Source organism: Mastomys coucha, unplaced genomic scaffold (genome assembly GCF_008632895.1).
Source record: "Mastomys coucha isolate ucsf_1 unplaced genomic scaffold, UCSF_Mcou_1 pScaffold21, whole genome shotgun sequence".
In the NCBI taxonomy this organism is placed as follows: domain Eukaryota; kingdom Metazoa; phylum Chordata; class Mammalia; order Rodentia; family Muridae; genus Mastomys; species Mastomys coucha.
In genome coordinates, this window is record NW_022196904.1 from 40,543,416 (window position 1) to 40,561,616 (window position 18,201).

Sequence of the window (18,201 nt, forward strand, 5' to 3'; positions counted from 1 at the left end):
ATGCCTCATGATTTGTGACAGTCATTAGTTACTGCCCTTGACTCAAAAACAAGTACAAGTTGTTTCTCAGTGACCTTAAGTTGATCCCTCCATCACCCTGATCTGCCACCAGGAGCCCTGTGTTGGTCTGTGGTGTTCTACTCTCTGCACTAGAAGGGTTGGAGTATGGCCCTTTACATTATCCCAAAAGCGTATTGCACCTCACAAAAGCTGCTGAGTCCGTCTTTGTTTTAAAGTAAATACTTGCTCTTACCACACACCACCCTCCACCTCAGCCGCTTGTGTTTTTATTATCTGCCATCTTTCTCGGAGACCAAGCTATGTTTGTTTTCCTAGGACAAGCTACTCAGAGCTGCCCTAGCTAGTGTTTTTCTAGCTCTCCATTTGTTTTCCCTGGGAATGTGAGAATGGCATTTGGCGGGAAGGCCGTTGTATGTGTTGTGCAGCCCTGCTAGGCCCAGCCACCCCCCTGCCCCACCTCCTCCATCCCTGTGTTTTTATAGCTGTAGTGAGGGCACAAAAGCAGTCCTTTTGCTTGCCAGCAGAACTGGATCTCTGACCCTTCAGAGCTTAAGCAGTTGCTCCTTGAGCCTGCAAACACACTTTCAAAGTTTGAGTAAGTTGCAGTGCTTGGGGGTTCACAAAACTGAAGAGCAATCACACTGGGACCCCAGGGGACAGTCAGACGAGGACTGAAGATGAACGCCAGCCATCAAGCCTCCCACTTTCCTCTTCTGGGTGAGGATAGCACACTGTGCCCTGACCCATTTCCTCCGCTTGATGGGTCATCTTGAGTTGATTGGCTTTAGTAGGTATGGTGACCCATGTCTAAAGTCCCAATCCAAGAGAATCTGCAGCAGGAGGATTATCACTAGTTCCTGGCTATGTAGGCTATGTAGTGACTGCCATGCCAGCCTGAGGAAGAATGTGAGACCCTGATGATAGATAGATAGATAGATAGATAGATAGATATATAGAGAGAAAGATCTTTCCCTGAGCTCAAGGTATACTAATGAACAGAGGTATTTTTCCATTTCAGTAAATAGAGAGTGTAATAAAAAAGAAACCATCCATATAATTTTGATGTGATGGTGGCTTTGCTCCATGACAATAAGTGGTCCTAGCTTCAGCTTCTCTTAGCCCTAACCAGCTTATCTTGATGAAGTCTGAGTCACTGCAGTTCCCTCATAGGTTGAGATCCAGGCCCACTCCATGGCCCTGCGCACCTGTTATCCTTCCCTGGGAATGCTGATCACCTTTTCCTCTGGGTTTTTACAGTATGGTTAAGACTCACTTCTTTCTAGACTCACCTCCAGCCTCCCTGCTGGTCCATCCCAGCTTTGCAAGAGCAATGAACCCAGATCAGTGTGAGAGCGGCAAGTGCTCTTAACAGCTGGGCCATCTTTCCAATCCCTTAAATCTGTTTGTTTGTTTGTTTTTTTGTTTTTTGTTTGTTTGTTTTTTGATAAATCTGGTTTTTATGACATTTTCCAGATTTCCCATTCAACCAGCAGTTGAATATATCAACAAAGACACATCATGTGTCCATTATTCTCCAAATACAAACAAGCTTAGTGTTGGCACACTTACTTACCTCTTGACCTTAGAATTGCCAAGAAACACCACATTTCTCAATTCTAAGATATACATTGGTTTTTGTTTGTCTGTAGTCTTTATCTGGTCCTGGCTGGCCTTGAACTCAACAGAAATCCGCCTGCCTCTGCCTTCCAAGTGCTAGGATTAAAAGCAAGTACCACCACACCTAGCTATTGTTTTGTTTTTAAAAGAGATTTATTTTATGTTTTATTTACGTGTGCGTGCGTGTGTGTGTGTGTGTGTGTGTGTGTGTGTGTGTGTGTTTGCTCCAGTGTATTCAGGCACCTACTGAGGCTAGAAAAGAACATTGGATACACTGGAGCTGGAGTTGCAGGTGGTTGTGGGCCACTTGACATAGATATTGAGAATAGCCCTCTGCTTCTATAAAGGATCTGAGTTCAGTTCCCAGAAGCAACAGTGGCTTACAGACACTTCAGCACCAGGGGATCTGACATCCCCTTCTGACTTCCTCAGAGACTCGCATGCGTATAGTACACTTACAGACATGCTGACAAAACACTCATACACATAAAATAAAAATAAAAATCTTTTAAAAAGAAAATAGGAAATAAGAAATAGATGTCGGACAGAATTGGGGGGATAAAGGCAGGCAGGCAGACATGCTTTGTCTGTGGACTACCATTTGATCTAAAAACCCACAGGGTGGAAGGAGCTCTCTTAACAGTTGGGCTACCCACCCAACCTAGCACACATAGTTGTTATATTGTTACATTGTAGCATCTGAAGATTGAATGCATAGTCTAATTATAACTGGCCGCTTTTGAAAGTTTTTCTGAGCCTTCTGTAAGATGTTGCATCTGGTGTCTTGTTCTAACAAGAGTGTATCAAAGTGTGCGGGAGCCTAGGGGAAAGTATCTCCCTGGGGTGTGGGGGAGGCTGGGAAAGGTTTCTTTCACGGAGGGAGCAGATGGGCCTCTCAGTGGCTTTTTATTAATGAGGATTATAACAAGGAAAATAAGCCAGCCACTTTGTCCCTTCATTTCTATAACCCTGCTTCCCATAACCCTGTATTATGGGCTTGGTGATTGGTGAACGGCAGATCCTACTACAGGGTGCTGTGGAATCAGCCATAACTAGCAGTCACAGACCCCATGTTTTTTGAAGGACAACTTCAAAGTGTGTTAAGTAACAGTGGGCTCATGAGAGTGAGAGAACAGACCCAGTATCACTAGTCACAGACACATAAAAACTAGGCAAGGAGTGGGTAGGGAAATGGTGCCACGCAGGAAGGAAGAATACTTGAAGAAGTATTTGAGCAAGGGCAAGACTAGACTAAAGGATCCCAGAGAGGTAAAAGGAGGCTGATCCTGTACAGACCACATGAAGAAGCTCTGATAGGTTTCTATCTTAAGAACCCACTCCCCCTCTAGTATTCTGACCTTGGATGATGATGTCACCGAGGCCTCATCTTCTCCTCTAGGCTCACCTTGTGGCAGCCTTTGAGCAGAGTCTGGGAAACATGACCATCAGGCTACAGAGTTTAACTATGACTGCCGAGCAGAAGGTAAGTAAGGCTGGGGATGCTGTTCGCTCTCTCTTTCGTTTCAGACAAAGATGCAGATTTTAACGTATGTCTTGGACTGGTTTGGGACATGCAAAACTGGGGTTTAAATGTCAAGAGTAGGTCCACTGGGTAAAATATTGCCTAGATTTACCAAGTGTTGGTCCTGGCATCTCCTATGGATCTAGTGGTCTTGGCCACTCTTCTTATGTGCTCTCTGATGTCCTTACAACTGCGTTTAGATTCCTGTGTGAGGCAGATCTGTGACACTCCTTTGTTACTGCCCGCCTCTGTCTTTGGCCTCAAAGTTGTTCTTTATGGAGCTGGTTTGGGATGTACCTGTTATATCTTTCTCACCTTCAGGATTCAGAACTGAATGAGTTAAGAAAAACCATCGAGCTGCTGAAGAAACAGAATGCAGCTGCCCAGGCTGCCATTAATGGAGTGATTAACACACCAGAGCTCAACTGCAAAGGTAATGCGAGCCACTGCCGCCCTATAGCCTCTGGAACAGTGCAGGATGCAGCCCCCCTGCTAGGGGGTAAGAGACTATGACTCAAATGGCATCTCTAAGGGGGCAGGTTCCAGAAGGCAGACCCTGTGGCCTCTGCAGAGATGGCTAGTGTAGCGTAGCCTCTTCTCTATCAGTCTTAAAGACAGAAGAAATAGGTTTCTGCCAGCCAGTGGTGGTGGCACAGGCCTTTAATCCCAGCACTTGGGAGGCAGAGGCAGGCAGGTTTCTGAGTTCAAGGCCAGCCTGGTCTACAGAGTGAGTTCCAGGACAGCCAGGGATAAACAGAGAAACCCTATCTCAAAAAAAAAAAAGAAAAGAAAAGAAAAGAAAGAAAGAAAGAAGGAAAGAAAGAAGGAAAGAAAGAAGGAAAGAAATAGGTTTCTTATGGAGAAGCATCATAGTGTTTTATGGCTTCTCTCATGCTTCCATGATTATTTAATATGCATATAGGAAACAAAGTAGAATGGGTTCATCTCTTAGTTGCTCTAGTAAACTATCTTAACAAATTGCTGGGCTTTGTGTGTCTTTAGTTGGTGGGCATGCATATGAGTTTACTCCAGCAATACCCATTTGAACAGCACCTATGCTTGGTGCAGAATGGGTACCTTGCACTTGGAAAAGGCTCTCCCTGTATTTTCAACACAGGCCAAGGAATCTCCCCTAAACTTGCTCACCTTTCTATAGTCTAAGGACCCTACCAGCCCTCTGCTCATGGCACTAATGATAGCCAAGTGCTTTAGAGGTGATAGTGGTTTTCCAAGGTCAAAGGATAATTAGGAACAGGAGTGGGTGTGGACCCTCAGGCCTTCTGGCTCTACCTAGGGCAAGCTCTCTTCAGGATTAGAAATACTTGTAGTCATAGGAGGAAAGCTAGCTGCAAACATGATTTCAGCTGTCTCGTCAGTTCTGGCATTGCTGTTCTTTAGATACTGGGTCTCAGAAACAGCAGCGATGGAGTTGAGGTAGGAAGGGTTAGAAGAGTTGGCCATTACAGAATGAAGAGGAAAGAGCGCTGGAGGTGGAGGGAAGAGAAGATGGCCCGAGATGGTGTGGGCTTGGTGTTTCTAAAGGGCCAAAAGGAGGCAGGCAGGGCGGGACTACAGCAATCAAAGGAGTTAATTGAGCAGACTACAGTTCAGGAGAGACCACAGGAACCCCATGCCTGAGGCCTGGGTGCCATCTCTAGTGGGACCCAAGAGAAGAGAACAGAGGGTAGGCTTCCATACTTGGGGATACCACCGTGTTTCGAAGCACTTCTCTCTCTCTCTGTCAAAACTTAGAGAGCTGGTGTTGGGAGAGTTTCCGTAGGCTTTTGTAATGTGCAAGGTGATAAACCCCATGGGAAAGAGGGAGGGCACAGACATTACCAGTCAAGGCTCTTAACACCAGCAGTGGGGCCCAGAGGCGATGATGCTTCAGTATAAATGCCCTAGAGTCAGAGGAGGCATTCTTGGGGATACAAGATTGGATCCTAAGGTTCATGGGCGACATGCCTTGCTTTCGCTCTCCAGGAAATGGCAGTGCCCAGGCTACAGACCTTCGCATCCGCCGGCAGCACTCCTCTGACAGCGTCTCCAGTATCAATAGCGCCACCAGCCACTCAAGCGTGGGCAGCAACATAGAGAGCGACTCAAAGAAAAAGAAGAGGAAAAACTGGGTGAGTGAGCATCCCTAGACTCTCCCAGGGACTGCATCGCGGTCTTTCTCAGAATAAATGTCCCCAAATAAAGCCCAGGCTGCCTCCTAGCCTCAGAACCACAGACCCTTGGAGAGCAGATCCAAGGAAGTGCTTTGGGGCAGGCCTTTTACCCAAACCAACGTTGTGCTCAGCAAAACAGTGGCATTGATAAGTCCCACCTGTGGTTTTTTTTCTCCTCATGAGACCATGTGATGTGCCCATCTTTCATTTCATGTAGATGTCATTTCTTTCTCATCTTATATTGGCCACAGACCCTAGAGCTCAGTGGGTCTTTTGCCCTTATTAATATTTTTGTCCTTGGTCCTGGCAATGAAACTCAGGGGCAAGTGCTCCCCTACTGAGCTATATATAGCCCCTCCCCGCAGCCTTTAGCAAAGTTGCTCAGAGTCTCCCCTTAGTTCCAAGGTAGTTCTTTGAGCATATATCAGTAGTTATCTCATCCTTAACCATAATCTTTACTTGTCGAGATATATACTTTTTTCTAATGCAAGGTCTCACTCACTTTGCAGGCCTAGCTGGCATCATACTCATTATATAGACCAGGCTAGCCCCAACTTGTACCAGTCCTGCCTCTGCCTTCTAATTGCTTGGATTATAGGTGTTTGCCACTGCTGGGTTGTCTTTGTTTGTTGTTTATGTAGTTGCCTTGTATAATATCAACATTCTCACCGAGAATTTCATAAGCATGTTCTATAAGTACATTTCATACTGTCAGTGTTATGGGGTCAGGGGCCCCGAGTTTAGGCTTGTACTCCAGAATGTTGAGTCGAATACAGTTGCCACCCATAATCCTAAACTGCTTCTTGATTTTTCTGCCTGGAGTGTGGAAGGCTGCTTTCTCCCAGAGAGTCCCAAGCACTTCTGGCCAGCTTTATGATGACCGTCACAGCTTCAAGGCGGTGAGGGAGGCGTGTTTCTTACCAAGAATACCCTGGGTAGATCTGAAGTGGCCAGGCTCACAGAGCCCCTTTTTAGCTCTGACACTGTCATGTTTCATGTGGCGTCATGTCCTTTCTGCCATCCATACACATCTCCTCATCTGTGTCATCTTGGATGGGTGGCGAGGTCTAGTTAGCAACAGAGGAGTTGGGCTTTCATGATGCTGGTTGTTGGTAACTCACCTTGGAGGTGATCTACCAGGCCATCTTTGTGCTATCCTCTTATTATTCTGGTTGATTTTTTTTTTCTTTAGGCTGCTAAAAGTTTTTTTTAGCAACCCATTTGCTGTGATGGGAGATTAGCCTATGTTTCCACCTCTAATATGCAGTTGATAATATAGCCTGGTCAGATTCTCAAAATGATGAGAAAATTATCTCTGAAAAGTACAGAGCCAGTGAGGTGTCTCAGCAGGTAAAGACACTTGCTATACAAACCAGACAGCCTGAGTCTGATCCCCAGAACCCACATAAAGATAGAACCTACTCTATCTATAAAGTTGTCATCTACGCATGCATGGTGGTATACTTGTACCCCTCACATACACAATAATAATGATGATGATGATGATGATGATGATGATGATGATAATAATAATAATAACAATATATTTATATAATAATGTATTATTACTTAAGGAAAGAAAATGAAAATTCATGGCTGTTTTCTTCTAGCCAAGAATTGAAACTTATTTATGTTGCTTTTAGACAATTCTCACTTATTTATGAAGCCAGGAAGGACAGATAATAGACATTCTCAGCTTACCCTAAAGCTTAATTCTTAATTCTTTGAACCTCCTCTTTCACCTGGCACTTTACTAGAAGGTTTAACTCTCTGGCTTCTGTGGTAAAGCCTGGTTCTATGACTTCTGTCAGCAAGCAGGAGCATCAGTAGAAGGCAATGGGCTGGGCTTACCCACAGGCTAGACAAGTAGCTTATCAGATGTGAAACACATCCACTGGGAGAGGCTTCATGACTCACAAGCAAGGAAATCCCTAGACTATATTCTCTGAAGGAAAAATGGCCCCAGGAAAAGGAAATGACTCTGAAAATATCTTTTTGGGGATGAAGTATGGTTATTTTTGTTTGGAGCCTAAAAAAGTCCATGTTGCGTGGCCCTTGGAGAATTTTGTTTAATTCTCATGTTCTCATCAGAATTTTCTTGTCTGCCTTGGGGGCTGGGAATGGCCTTACCCCTTTTCTGTTATCTTTTTCCATGGTGGTTAATGAGTTCCAGTGGCAGCTATGAAATTCCCGAGTATGAAGTGAGATGGCCAGGTTCTCATGGCAGCAGACCAGGGACCCCCTAAGTGGATGCAGCAAAGAGCTGCACAGACCCAAGTGGCCAATGCAGAAGCCAGTTCCCTATTGCCATGGAAATAAGATGTGCAATCCTGATGCCACTCAGAATAAGAGATGGTTGGGACAAGGCAGGGAAGTGACCAGACATTCAGGAAAGCAGGAGAAGCTATTGCAAGTGGAGAGAAGCTGGAAGAGTCCCGGTTGTAGGGACCCTCCCAGCTTGTTCTCCCCCTTCTTTTCATGATGAAAGAAGATGCCCCTGACCCAGCCCATGCCGTTCGAGCATCCCACTCCCACCAGAAGCCTCTGTGTGGTGTGTACTAGGAGCCATGTCGCATCTGAAAAGTCCTACGCTTTCCCTGTCACTGGCTTTCTCTGTTAAAAATTGTCTTTTTTTCCTTCCCCTTCCCCATTTTTTTGCTTGCATTTTCTCTGGCAGGTCAATGAGGTAAGCGAGACCAAGTTTAATATCAGATACCAAGCTAACCCATCCATTGATATGACTAACCTCATCTGCATCTGTCCCCACATCCAAGCATCCTGCTTTATTGCTGTGTAACCTCATCTTCCCACATGCACCCGCTGAGCCAGGCTCTGTCTTGCTGTTGGCATCTATTCTGGAACAAAGAGTCGGCATGGAATGCCCCCCACAGGCCCATCCTGAGCTGTCAATGCCAAATAACTTCCCTCCCCCGAATGCACTGATCCCACAGAGCTGTTGGGTGCCTTTGCCATTGATGGGGGAAATGTGGTCCGGTTAAATTGCTCTTTTGCAAGCATGCCTCTACCCGGGGCCTCGCCTCTATCAGGCTGACCATCTTGTGTATTCAGTTACGCAGCTCCTTCAAGCAAGCTTTCGGAAAGAAGAAGTCCCCCAAGTCAGCATCCTCTCACTCAGACATTGAGGAGATGACAGATTCTTCTTTGCCTTCCTCACCAAAATTGCCACACAATGGATCCACAGGCTCTACCCCACTGCTGAGGAACGCCCACTCAAACTCTCTGTAAGTCTATTTACTAGACAGTACCTTTGGCTCCCGAGAGCCCACTCTTGTGTAGCTGTGAGTCTTATAGTGCAGCATGGCCCTGCTCCCCCAGGCTTTGCTTTCATCAGTGTGCCTTTGTTTATAATCAGCAACTGCCCAGCAGCAGGCTTCTTAAGTTCTCTTTGTACATCTTGTCACTTTACCCCATGCTGAGGGTTGAGCAAGATAAACAGCTGCAGCAGAGCCTCTACCATTTTGAGACAAAGGGAGATGCTTGTGTGAATGTAGGCAGTGTTTACCTAAATTCTGGCTTCTCTGGGGTAAGGTACCTAGATTGTACATTTCTTCTTTGGTTAAAATCTGGTGTTGGTTGTTTTGGGTCTCATACAGTGGTTTATCCCAAGAGCCACCCCTTGGGGAGTTCAGGACAGGTGGTACTGAGAGCCTCTCTCTTTGGAGGCACCGCTGGTTTGTTGAGACACATGGGTGTCGTTAGTTACACAGGGAAGGGCCATCTGCCCTGGCACTATCCTCGGTTTTCTCTTTGATTTGAGTTCTCATTCCAGTTGAGGGGAGGGAAGCAGTCCTGTGCCTTCTCTAAGAACACATTCCTCTAGAGCCTAGAGCAGAAATAGCTTGAGGTGGCCAGATCCTGACTGTTGGATGTACACTCAGTGTCTAGGTATCAGCTCGGAACCTGACATGGTTGGCTCTCTATAGCACCCAGAAAGCCTCCCCCATGAGCATTTACAGTAGGCCTAGGGTCCCTGGTGAAGAACCAGATAAAAGCGGCCTGCAGAGAGAGTTGATATCAGCAAGATGGGACAGTGTGTAAGAGAGGACCTATGGTCATGGCCAGGACAGCCACCAAGAAACCAGAGAAAGGATGAGATTTGTCATGTACATCTTGGTTTCTCTGTTGGAGGTCTCTGTTGTGTATCTCCTCCACATGACTCTTGAGGGAGACAATTCTACCCTGTGCATTGAATGGCTTCTGTCTTCCACCCTTCATTCCCAGGAGGCCACGTCTATGGAGCTGATCCTAAGTCTGCATAACCTAGCAGCCTCCTGAGGGCTGTGGCCTGCATAGTACCCCATACCCTGTCCAGGTCCTTAGCACTGGCCACAAGAAATGCAGATAGAATGACACACTGATTATGTGGAAGACAGAATGGAGAAGCGAGCACTTAAATTTATCTGTACCTTTGAATGCACCTTAGTGAAACAAAGGGTCTCCATGTTGATCTTTCACTCCTCTTTTGAGAAGAATCCAGTGGAAGGACCTGGGTTAGGAAAGAGGTAGCACTGAAGAGCTGGCCTGCTGTGTGCTCTGGCCATGCTGTAGTCTCTTGCATAAAAGAGAAGATGAATTTGAGAGCATGGGCTCCTCTCACATGGGATTCCCAGGATGTAAAGATAGCAGAGGTCTCCACCATCCGTCCCAGAGCCTCTTGACTCAGCAGTCACCTGAGGAGAGACGAAAGGAGCCCATTGTCTGCTCTTAATTCCTGGACTTGAACTTGGTATACAGGGATTAGTAAGAACAGGCCATCAGGTCCGACGTTCCTTAGGGACTAAGGCCTCATATGCCTGATGCCCATCACAGGAGGACCATGCTTTGTGGCATACATATATCCCCACATGGAACACTACGGTTTATTCTACTCCCAAGTCCACCCCACCACTACTCCCTACACACCAGGAACCATTCCTGGTTCTGTTACAACAGTGTCCCAGATTTTTATAATTCCTTGTTGGCTTGATCCCATCTACTGTGGGATGAGCAGACAGTAATCAGAGAAGCCTAGAAAATCCAGGCAGTTTGTCCCAAGGGTTAATTCTAAGAATGAATATGGGATGCAGCCAGTTTTCATGGGGTGGTCAGGGGAGGCGCCTCTTGAGTGGGGTACTCCAGCAGAGAACTTTGTAACAGAAGGAACCACAGGTTAGTTCTGGTCAGAAACACAAGCCGCTGTGACAAACCTGATTTTGAAGCTCAGAAGCTTTGCTTAGCTTTCTCCTCCTGGCTCACCCGAATCCAGGCCAGAGTATCCTCATCAGCAGGTAGCCCGCCCTGACTAAGAACCTCTGCTCAGTGATGCTGTGTCCAGTTGGACAGGAGACAGGTGTAAAAAGCTCGATGTGGAAATGGGCTGCTAAGTCTGCAGGGGAGCATGGGGCAGGTAGCCTGCTTGTGGTAGGATGGTCAAGGGACAGCAGCGGGTGATGGCAAGGCGCAGAGGAGTTTTAGGCAGAAGGGTGAGACAGAGTGAATGGGAGTTCCAGGGAAGGCAGTGCAAGGCATCAGGAGAACGGGACGAGGGTGGGGAGATCACAGACTAGCAGCACTTTCTGTGCTCCAACTGCTCCGTCCTGCGAACCCTTCAGTCACACTCCTCTCCTCAAACTTCTGATGCTGCCATGTCCCCAGCCCAGTGTGCTCTCCTTCTGGGTATTTATTCCTCGGGTTTAAGGTGACCTTATCCTTAAGGCCCACCTATCTTCCATGCAGAAAGTAACACCTACCACCACCCACCCTTTTCAGCTGCTTTGTTATTTACCATTGTGCATATTCTTCTGACAGAATCATTTTTCTCAGGTTTTAGTTCTTGATTTCATCCAACCCCAGCTCTGTGGTGGTGGATGCTTTGTTGATTTAGAGACACTGAGGTGTTGCCAGGATTGAATGAGGGGGGCCTGGGGTAGATAAGGTAGGGTGGAGTAGTGTAGTCATTACTTTTCTTATTGGTGTGACCCAGATACCTAAGAAGCAACTTAATGAAGGAAAAGGTTCTTCTGGTTTGTAGCTCTTGTTTGTTTGTTTTAAAATTACTATTTATTTATTTTATATATGTAAAAATACCATTGCTTCTTCAGACACAACTGAGGAGGGTATCAGATCCCATTACAGATGGTTGTAAGCTACCATGTGGTTGCTGGGAATTGAACTCAGGAACTCTAGAAGTCAGTGCTCTTAACCACTGAGCCATCTCTCCAGCTCCCCGATTTGTGGCTTTAAAGGGTACCTACCGTTCATCACAGTGGGGATACATGAAAGTGGGAGCATGAGGTGGCTGGTCACATTGCATCCACAGTCAGGAAGCAAAGAGCGGAAAGGAAGTAGGGGCTGAGCTACAAGGCCTCAAGGCCCACCCCCAGGATTCACATCCTCCAGTGAGGCTCTAACTCCTCATGGGTTCACAGATTTCCCAGACAGCCGCCCCAGGTGGGAACAGAGTGTTCAAACACAAGAGGTTGAGGTAGGGAGGAGACCACTGCACATTCAAACCACAACTAGTGTCAATCTGGACCTCTGCTTGAGTCAAGTGATGCAGGAGACACCCAGGAGACGTTCCTATGGATGTGTCAGCTGGAGCTCCTATATATGCACATCTGGGAAACGTGGGAACTCTGAGTTGGGGAGACTGGAAAGAAAGAGCAGAGGGGCAGGACTAGCTCTGATGGGGGGACATTCAGAGTTCAAGAAGAAAAGGCACAGTGGCCAGTGGTGTGGGAGGGAAACCCAGGAGCAGAGGGAAGAACTGCGTTAGAGAGGGAATACAAACCCCAGCCACAGGCCGCTGGGTGGCCCATCAGAGAGGCAGGGAGGCTGCAGCATCAAACGAGAGAGGAGCAAGACAGTGCCGTCCGTCCAAACCACTGTCCCCATAGGGATGGGGCAGGGCCGCTTCTTAGCTTCCTCTTAGGGATGGGGCAGGGCCAGCTCTTAGCTCCCCTGCCCTTTTTTGTACATTCCACAGCCTCTGTGGACATGGAGATATTTGTTTTGGGTCTCGTTTTCCAAAGGGTGGGCTGAGGGCAAATGCTCATGTCCAACCTTGAAAGGTTTGTAGAAATGTGCAAATGTAAGTTTGAGAGGGAGTTCAAAGATGAAGCCCAAGGCAGAGGGGTTAGGCTTGGAGAAATCTCTCCTCTGTGGGTGAAGGCAATGGCAGCTGTGGGAGGCCACATTTCCCACACTCCAGGCATTTAAAATTAGGTATGCCTCTAGCTTGCTTCTGGAAAGACAGAGAGGGAAATGAGAGAATAATGTACTAGGGACTGAAAAAAAAAAAAAACAACAGGTCACTTTAGTTCGTGGTCTCTGGAATAGAGAGGCCTACATTGGTTGCCTACTGGCTATAGTCCAGGAACCTAGAGTTAAGTGACCCCCCCTCCTTTCTCCATATTTCATCCTGGATTGCCATGCTTAAATAGTGTGACCTTGGGCATGATGGTGGCTCTGGGCCCCATCCTCCCCCACTTTAAAGTTGGAATCATGGCAATATATGAGTTAATCAAAAAATATGCTTCAGATATCTTCAGAAAACACTGCTGTATACCTACTGTGTGTGGTTGGGTGTAACTAAACACTCAGAATGATGCGAGAACAGTATAGTTCTAAAGGAACTGGGGCAGAGCAGAACCAGAGCGGAAGAAGGCACGGTGTTCTTCCCTTTGCATCTTAAGATATTTCCTGTGGCTGTGACTGCACAGAATAGATTGGGTATGTTATAGACTAGACATTCATTAAGCTTACGGTTTAGGTGTGTATGCGAGCCCCACTTGGATCACTTGGTTGGCCTTCTTGCTGGATCTTGGCATGGTTGGGGTGCTGGGGAGCTTGAGATTACTGGCTGGAGCAAACCAGTTCACATAGGTCCATCTTTCTTTTCTTTTAAAGCCACTCATTCAGTTATTGGGCCACAGTCTTGTGACTTCATCTAATGTTCATGGCATCCTTAAAGTCCCATCTCTAGGCATCATTAAAGCAAAGCTTCGGGATTAAGTCTCAGAGCAAATCTGGGAGTAAGACAGATATCTTACCCCTTTAGTGGAATCCCTGATTGACAGATATCTTACCCCTTTAGTGGGATCCCTGATAGACAAAACCTTGCAAGGCAACCCCCGAGTTGTGTAGTCTGGTAGAAGCTCTGAGAGAGCTTTCTAGAGAAGGGCAGGCCCTATTGAAACACCTGGAGTGGAGTTCCCAGCAGAACAAGGGAACAGACCCAAAACTTGCAGCAAGAGTAGACCCCACATTCTCAACAAGACCTGGCTTAGAGCACAGCTATTAAACTATTAATAGTCTCTGCAATTCAACCCTAAAAACTATAGGCCACCCTGAGCACAAAGAGCTGGGGGAAGGGTCTTTTGATATTGAGTTCCACAGACTCAGACTCAGATTCATTAGAGGCTAATAATATTCTGGGGAGTTCGTGTGTGTGTGTCTGTGTGTGTGTGTGTGTGTGTGTGTGTGTGTGTGTGTGTGTCAATTTAAGAAGATACTGAAGTTGAGCTGCTCCCTTAGTAGTTAGTAATTTTTTTAAAGATTAATTTATTTTTATGTGCATTGATGTTTTGCCCGCATGTACATGCGTGCAAAGGTGTTGGATCTCCTAGAACTGGAGTTACAGACAGTTGTGAGCTGCCATGTGAGTGCTGGGAATTGAACCCGGGTCCTCTGAAGGCGCAGCCAGTGCTCTCAGCTGCTGAGCCATCATCTTTCTGGCTCCATTAGTAACTTCTTTTAAAGACAGGGCCTTACTCTGTGACCAAACAAGCTATGAACTTGTAATCCTCCTGCCTCCGCTACCTAGGTTTCTAGGCACAGGCATTCCACCCAGCTTGCTAATTGGTAACTTTGACAAAATAAGAAGTCATTTTGTCACTTAGAAAGAGTTCACATTAGGACCAGTTAAACGGCCCTGGAAAGACAAGTCCATTCAAGGGTTAGACTGTCCTTCGAGCCTCTGTGTCTCTTTGAACAGTTGTCTGAATGTCTTCCGCGGGCAGCTGAGGTTGGGCCCTCAGCCTGTTTCATGTGTAGATTTTGTTTGGCCTCTAAGCCAGCACACAGTTTTAGGGAGGGGCTGACAATGGCTGCCATCTCCCAAGCCTAGTATGCAGTCTCCCAGGCAGTCATCAACTCCAGCTCTCCAACTTGGGAGCTTTGGTTTTCTGAGTTTTTCCTTTCTCTCCCATCTTCAATCCAAGTCATGCCCAATCACCCAACATCCTTTAGGAATCTCAGAACTATATTTTAGTAGACCTGTCCCTTCCAAAGGCTACAACTTACCATGGCTTTTAGGGTCTTTCACCTCATACGAACTTGCAAGAGTTCTATAAAACCCCCAGCGGCTGAGCAAGGAGCCCTGCCTTGCTTTTTCCTGAGTAGAGTAGCCACACGCTGATCTGACGAGAGACAGCTGGCCACACTGTGTGAAGAGCTCTGACAGGAAGCTTTGGCTTCAGTGTCACCTCATTGTCTTGGATCTTTCTGTTCAAATCTGCTGTCAACTTACTATAAAAATGAGTCTAGGAAGCAGACAGGGCCTGAAGGACTAACAGCAGATCTTTCTAGACACTTCAAGGAGTGAGTTTTCAGAATAAAATAAAAATCAGTTTAACTCTGTCTACTCATATATTTAAATCCTCTCTCTCTCTCTCTCTGTCCGTCTCTCTTTGTCTCTTCGCCTCTCTTTCAGACACACACACACACACACACACACACACACATATTTGGCCAGGGGTGGAGGGAGAATACCCTTTGCTTTTGAGTCTTAGAGTCTGCCCTGTCACGTGCTCAAATCCCAAAGGTAGACTGCTCCTGTCTACCTGTTTCTACTTACCCTCTGTTAGTGCAATGCTGGGGAAAGATACAGCAGAGCCCTTCTTGTAACCACTGCTTGACACAGGTAGAGTAACAAAAATCTGTCTTCTGGATGCTTTGCCTGTGGTCCTCGTGATGAGGAAGTGGTAGGGTCTGGAGGAGGAGGAGCCAGTGGTTTATGATAGTGCTCTGAACACTGAGTGATGGTTGACCTCAGAGAGACAACTTTGCGGACCACTCTCTGAGAGGACCAAGTGAAGGAACTCAGCTGTTTTTGCCAGTAACATCCTCTTCCCCTAGCATTTCCGAGTGTATGGACAGCGAAGCTGAGACGGTCATGCAACTACGAAATGAGCTGAGAGACAAGGAGATGAAGCTGACAGATATCCGCCTGGAAGCGCTCAGCTCTGCTCACCAGTTGGACCAGCTCCGAGAGGCCATGAACAGGATGCAGGTGAGTGAATGTTGAACAGAGCCTCAGGAAGCTGCAGAGCAGCAGCCCCGGGGTGAGGGGGTGGTGTCGGTGTGCTGACCATTGCTGTTCCCCATGCCACCTCTCTTTAGAGAGTGAATCTTCACATCAGACCTTGTGTGGCTCCACTTTGCCTCTTCCTTCAGAGGTGGTCCCTTTACACTGACCTTTAAGCCTTCCGCCTGCCTTTTCTGCCCTTTGCCTCTTCTGCCTTCCCTAACCCCACTTTTCTCACTCTGCTCATGGAGAACTATGGTAACTGGCTTTGTGTCCCTACAGCCTGTCTCATGCTCTTCCTCCCCCTCCCTCCCGAGTTTCCTCTGTCAATCCAAACTGGACCCCTCCTCCAAGGCTCAGCCTAGCCCTTATCCCAAATCATTCCATGTCCTGCAGCTGGAAGAGCTTTAAAGATGGCTACAGACTGGTTCTTACAAGCCCCACCTTCTGCTGTGGACCGAAGGCATTCCAGTCTTTTGTACCATGGTTTTTCATGCATTCGATTCTTTATGGACAACTATAGAATGGGAGACTCCAATAGAGTGTGCTAAATGAGACCTCACTGGAGAGCAGCATCCCAGAACGCCTGTCTCTGAGTGGCTCCTGGAAAGGAAAGCGCCATAATCAGTGTGTTCCAGAAACATGCTGTGTGCTTCTCAGAGTCACAAAGCAAACAGCTCCTTAAGTTCTTAAATCTTTGTCTCCAAGACTCTTTTTACAGTGGTCACTCGGGCAGCAGACCCTGAGAAAAGCAATTTCTGAATAACCCCTAAAGACCCTTCTCCATGAAACAAGAACGAGCCCTGTCAGAGTCTTGAATGACAGGGAGGGTGGGGCATGTTGCTGACTCTCTCCAAGGGTGTGCCTGAGTTTGGCTCACCTAACTAGCTGGTGCCTTCCAAGAACTTCCAGATGTTTTCTCCAGAAAAGGCTCAGTCCACTCATTACATCCGCCTAGTGAGTCAGTTTCTCCCTTATTTGCAGAGCGAAATCGAGAAGCTGAAAGCCGAGAATGACCGACTGAAGTCTGAGTCCCAAGGCAGTGGCTGCAGCCGGGCCCCCTCCCAGGTGTCCATCTCCGCCTCCCCAAGGCAATCGTTAGGGCTCTCCCAGCATAGCCTGAACCTCACAGAGTCTACTAGTCTAGGTGAGTAGCTGACAGGCTTGGGGGCAGGTCGAGTCCACCAGTCTGGGTAAGTGGCTCGTGGGACCAGGAGCAGGCAGTGCATACTAACCTGACTGAGTGGCTCACAAGCTGGAGACCAGCCGAGTCTATAAGTCTGGGTGAGTGGATTGTGAGTCTCTGGGCAGGCCTAGTCCACCAGCCTGGGTGAGTGACTCATGGCATGAGGGCAGAGGGAGGCCGGCAGCTGGCGCTCCCGTCTCCAGTATGAGCAGGTCCACAGATCTGATGGTGAGGTAGCAGGTGTGTGTGTGCACTTTGGGTGTGTGTGTGTGTGTGTGTGTGTCTGGGTGTGCATCTGCTACCAACATGAGCCCGGCCATTAGAGTACTTCATGCTTTGCTCCGGCACCCCCAAATTCTTCAAACCATGAACTTGGGTTTCTCCTTGCCCACCACGCTGAGTTCTGCTCAATCCATGTTAAAATGTTGATCTGCAGGCCCAATGCCCGTGTACCTCTCGGTAGCAGGTCCTACAGAAGCCATGTCTGAACCCTCAGCCTTCTGACTGTTGGGGTATAGACTCCAGGCTGGCACATCATCCCAGAATGCACCTTGAGTTTTCTTTGTGAGCATTTCAAGGCTGACGCTTTTATTTATTTATTTATTTTAACCCATGATGCTACCGTTGCTGCTGTTTGGTTGAGTCTCCCTTGCACTTCCATCTGGCAAGATGCATTGTCAGCCTGCTGGCCCCCTGGTCTTCCCACCATCAGTTTTTGTGATTTCATTCTTCATCCTGCCCTCTCCCATCCCCACCCCCACCTCCCCTGCACCCTGACACCTGGTTTGTCCTGCTGCCGGTGCCCACAGGCGGCAGAGGTGTCGGGACGCAGCTTTGCTGTCCCCATGTGCCTAAGGCTGTTGATGTTTTCCATTCGCAGACATGTTGCTGGATGACACTGGTGAATGCTCGGCTCGGAAGGAAGGAGGCAGGCATGTTAAGATAGTTGTCAGCTTTCAGGAGGCAATGAAGTGGAAGGAGGTTAGTCGGATCCCTCTCCCTGCTCGCCTGTCCTTTCCCCAGGTAGAAATGGCCTAGCTTAGCAACTTAACTGGAAACCTAAGGCGATGGGAAATGGCTAACACCTTTCTCGACACCACAGTGTTCCTTACTCACAGGGGGATGCATTTTAAGACCCAGGGAATGCTGGAATGGCAGAGTATACTGGACCCAATATGTGCCCTGATATGCTGCTACATGACTTAATAGAGCTTAATATATAAATTAAGATAGATAGAGCTTAATGTATAAATTAGATACTATGAGAAATTAACAAGAGGATCTTGAGGATGTAACATGTTAGCCAAGTGTTTACTAGCATGTACAAGGCCCTGAGTTCCATACATTTAAAAAAAAAAAAATACAGCCGGGTGGTGGT

General features: G+C 47.3%; 1 protein-coding gene across 13 annotated transcripts in view; it reads left to right on the forward strand.

Annotated features, from left to right (window-relative positions):
* Nav2 (neuron navigator 2) overlaps positions 1 to 18,201 on the forward strand; it is a 654,216-nt gene that overhangs the window by 610,722 nt on the left and 25,293 nt on the right. For 11 of the 13 annotated variants that reach the window (XM_031386765.1, XM_031386769.1, XM_031386759.1 and 8 more), the window contains 8 exons: positions 3,038 to 3,121; positions 3,482 to 3,593; positions 5,144 to 5,289; positions 8,009 to 8,017; positions 8,401 to 8,573; positions 15,469 to 15,622; positions 16,622 to 16,784; positions 17,704 to 17,804. In XM_031386765.1, coding sequence (XP_031242625.1) covers positions 3,038 to 3,121; positions 3,482 to 3,593; positions 5,144 to 5,289; positions 8,009 to 8,017; positions 8,401 to 8,573; positions 15,469 to 15,622; positions 16,622 to 16,784; positions 17,704 to 17,804 — 942 coding nt within the window. The remainder of the gene's footprint in view (positions 1 to 3,037; positions 3,122 to 3,481; positions 3,594 to 5,143; positions 5,290 to 8,008; positions 8,018 to 8,400; positions 8,574 to 15,468; positions 15,623 to 16,621; positions 16,785 to 17,703; positions 17,805 to 18,201) is intronic. The other 2 variants (XM_031386760.1, XM_031386762.1) reach the window with 1 other exon arrangement.